At 50.4% G+C, this 3,133-nt stretch overlaps 1 protein-coding gene across 1 annotated transcript; it reads right to left on the reverse strand.

Moving 5' to 3' along the window:
* Positions 1 to 280: 280 nt before the first annotated feature.
* LOC135638179 (serine/threonine-protein kinase UCN-like) lies at positions 281 to 2,056 on the reverse strand. The gene has a single exon (XM_065151170.1). It carries the CDS (start codon positions 1,935 to 1,937, stop codon positions 639 to 641), a length of 1,299 nt encoding a protein of 432 aa, XP_065007242.1. The 5' UTR covers positions 1,938 to 2,056; the 3' UTR covers positions 281 to 638.
* Positions 2,057 to 3,133: the final 1,077 nt, after the last annotated feature.

Raw genomic sequence — 3,133 nt, forward strand, 5'->3', positions numbered from 1 at the left:
GGGTTACTAACATGGGTGTCGGAGAGATGAGGTCGGAAAACCTATCCCAACCTCGATCTTCGTATAGATGATACATTGGGAATTCGACGTTTTTACCTTGGACAACCTTGAACATACGGTTCTGGATCACGTTAAACTAATTAAGACGTCAACGATTTTTTTCTTAACACTCGCTGATAATAACAAACAGTTTCAACGTAAGATTTTTCCATCAATATGGAACATGAAATATTATTAACTCATCTTTCTTTTTATGATGAGGAACATTAATCGTAAAGAATAAATTGATTGAGAATAGAGCAGCTCTATTTTTTTTTTCCGAAGATTAGGAGTTTGATGTGCAGTTTGATATGACAAAAGAGAATACAATGGATCAGCTTCAGATGCGACGACCCTCAAACGTGCGTTGCATTGGCTGCTTGAGAACGGGACAACCAGCACGTGCAACAGCATCCAACTCTGGCACGGATGGATTCGACGCACGTGGGGACGTTCACGGAGTTTTACATTTTGACGCCATACGTTACTCAATTCTAAAAGGCCCCCCCCCGCCCCCCAACTAACGGTATTCCGTTATGTACAGATCTAGAGGATAGACGGAGACGGAGAGGGAGAGGAAAACTGGAGAGCGTCTGCCGTTAGAACTCCGTCAACGAGCCCATCGACGGCGACGGCTGCGATGCCGGCTGTCGGAGGCCGTTAAAGTAGTCCCTGACGTCGAAGCCCCCATCTTCGCCGAGCCCGATCACTGCCGCCTCGAGGTCCTCCTCCGGCGGCGGAAGGAAGGGCGGCCGCGTGACCTTGGCGAGGATTTCCCACCGGACCCCGCGGAAGAAGGGGTGAGCTCGCACGTCGTCGGCCCCGGCGGCGGACCCCAGCCGGCGGGCGGGGTCCTTCGCGAGGAGACGCTCGATGAGGTCGGTGAGGTCGCAACGGCGGCCCCCGGGGAACTCCGGCGGGCGGGTGAGCACGTTGCGGAATGTCTCTTTGCGGTTACGCCCCTTGAAGGGCGTCCGGCCGTAGGCCATCTCGTAGGCGAAGACCCCGAGCGCCCACCAGTCGACGGCGAAGCCGTGGCCCTCATCGCGCACCACCTCCGGCGACACGTATTCCTCTGTCCCCACGAACGAGAACGACCGCTCTCCTCCGCCGGCGGCGCCGGACGTGGAGAAGCTGATTCTGCGACGGCTCACTGGGGAGACTCTGGCGGACCGAGCCTTTTTGAGGTGGTGGCGGTGGTGGTCGGCCTCGGCGTAGGCGCTGGCAGCGCCGAAGGCGAAGATGCGGGTGAGTTGTCGTCGGTGGCGACGGCGTGGCCGGTTTTCAGGGGGCAGCGGGTGAGGGGGAGCTGTGGACGAGGCGGAGGGGGAAGCGGAAGTGGAAAGATGGCGGGAGAGGTCGAAGTCTGTGAGGGTGATGTGGCCGGAAGACTGGAGGAGGACGTTCTCGGGCTTGAGGTCGCGATAGGCGATGCGGAGGGAGTGGAGGTGCGCAAGCGCGGCGACGAGCTCGGAGAGGTAGAAGCGGATGGCGGTGGGTGAGAAGGCAGCGTCGGGGGAGAGGGAGTGGCGGAGGGCGTGCAGGTCGCCGCCAGAGCAGAAGGGGACTGCCCACGCCAGCAGCTCTGGCGTCTCCACCGAGCCCAGAAGCGAGGGTAGGAACGGGTGGCTCTGGCTACGTTGTCCGTCGCCGCCCGCCGAGGAGAGGCGGGAGAGGAGGTTGAGCTCCCAGCGGGCGCGGCGGTCAGAGTCCGGCTTGGCGGAAGGGGAGTGCTTCTCCACCACCTTGAGGGCAAAAAGAGGGGGAAGGCAAGTCTGGGGATCGGTGGTGGTGGCGCCACTGCAACGGGAGGTGACTAGGAACACAGTCCCCATGGCTCCCCGGCCTATGACTCGGACGGCCCTGAGGCGGTCCAGATCCAGTTCCATTATTGCCATCCGGCAACTCTCTCTCTCTCTCTGTCTCTATGGGAGAAGAAGAGGAGGGAGGGAATGAAGGGAGACGAGAAGAGGATGCAATTTAAGAGGGAGGGAGGGAAGGAAGGAAGGAGATGGCTTTGCGTGGATTCTCCTTTTCTTTTCTTTTATTATATACATATATTTATATACAGTTTAGTTGTAAATAGTTATTTATCTAAATGGTGTCAGAAGAAGATTTGATTCTCTTAGTATTTAACACAAGTAATCTATCATAAAGAAAGAAATCCAATTATTTGCATGCAAAGGTGGCTAAAGAAAGAAATCTGCATGGCAGAGAAGTACGTGTAAATCTAAAAATACTGCTCCAACTTACCCACACAACAAAATACGGTGCTGCAACCCCAGCCATGCTAACTTTAGACTTTAGCGGGAGAAGGTCTGCAACATTAATGGCGGATGCAACACGTGTAGGGAAGAACATGCATGATGGTTGCTGAGGGACAAAACTGAGGGGTTCTGCTAAATGTGGAAGGAAGGGAGGGTTTAATCTAAGCATCTCAACAGCACAAGGGAGAGAAGAGGAGCAGTTCTTAACTTGGAGGAGATGGCAGTATAAAAGACTGCTGCATGTGTTACATTGATGTGTTGGAACTGATGCAGACAGCAGCAGGAGAAGCTCTCGCCTGGATGTCACATTGGCATCATTCACTCTCTGTCTCGGAGAAAGAAGAGGAAATCATGCAGATGTAACTTTGAATAATTACATGGGGAAATAAAAATGCAAAATAAGAAAGCTAGATTGATAATTGTAATGTTATTTGGAAGGATTTTTATCTCCCTACCTATCTTTGGCTCTCCAAAATGACTTGCAAAAGTCATTTGGTAGGGCTATGAAATTTTATTTTATTTTTTTAAATCAAAATATTGACTTTGCCAATATTTTTTTTAAAATATCAACAATCAAAGTACAAAGTAGAAAAGTAAGACAATTTATATGGTTTGATAACCCTATTCTATGTACATTAAAAAAAAATTAATATTTTATAACATGAGAAAAATAAATATAATTAATAACTATCTCTTGAGTTTAAGTCTGAAATCTCTTGTACACTGAAAGAAATTTTCTCTCAATCCTTTCTAGATTTATTAGAGAAAATCTTTCTAGATCAAATAATCAAAATCTCTTATACACTCCTTCACATGATTCCAAAGAA

The sequence above is a fragment of the Musa acuminata genome, chromosome BXJ3-5 (genome assembly GCF_036884655.1).
Source record: "Musa acuminata AAA Group cultivar baxijiao chromosome BXJ3-5, Cavendish_Baxijiao_AAA, whole genome shotgun sequence".
Lineage (NCBI taxonomy): Eukaryota > Viridiplantae > Streptophyta > Magnoliopsida > Zingiberales > Musaceae > Musa > Musa acuminata.

Bases quoted from the DNA above. Each gene is read 5' to 3' on its own strand.
- LOC135638179 (XM_065151170.1), bottom strand. From the start codon at position 1,937: ATGGCAATAATGGAACTGGATCTGGACCGCCTCAGGGCCGTCCGAGTC.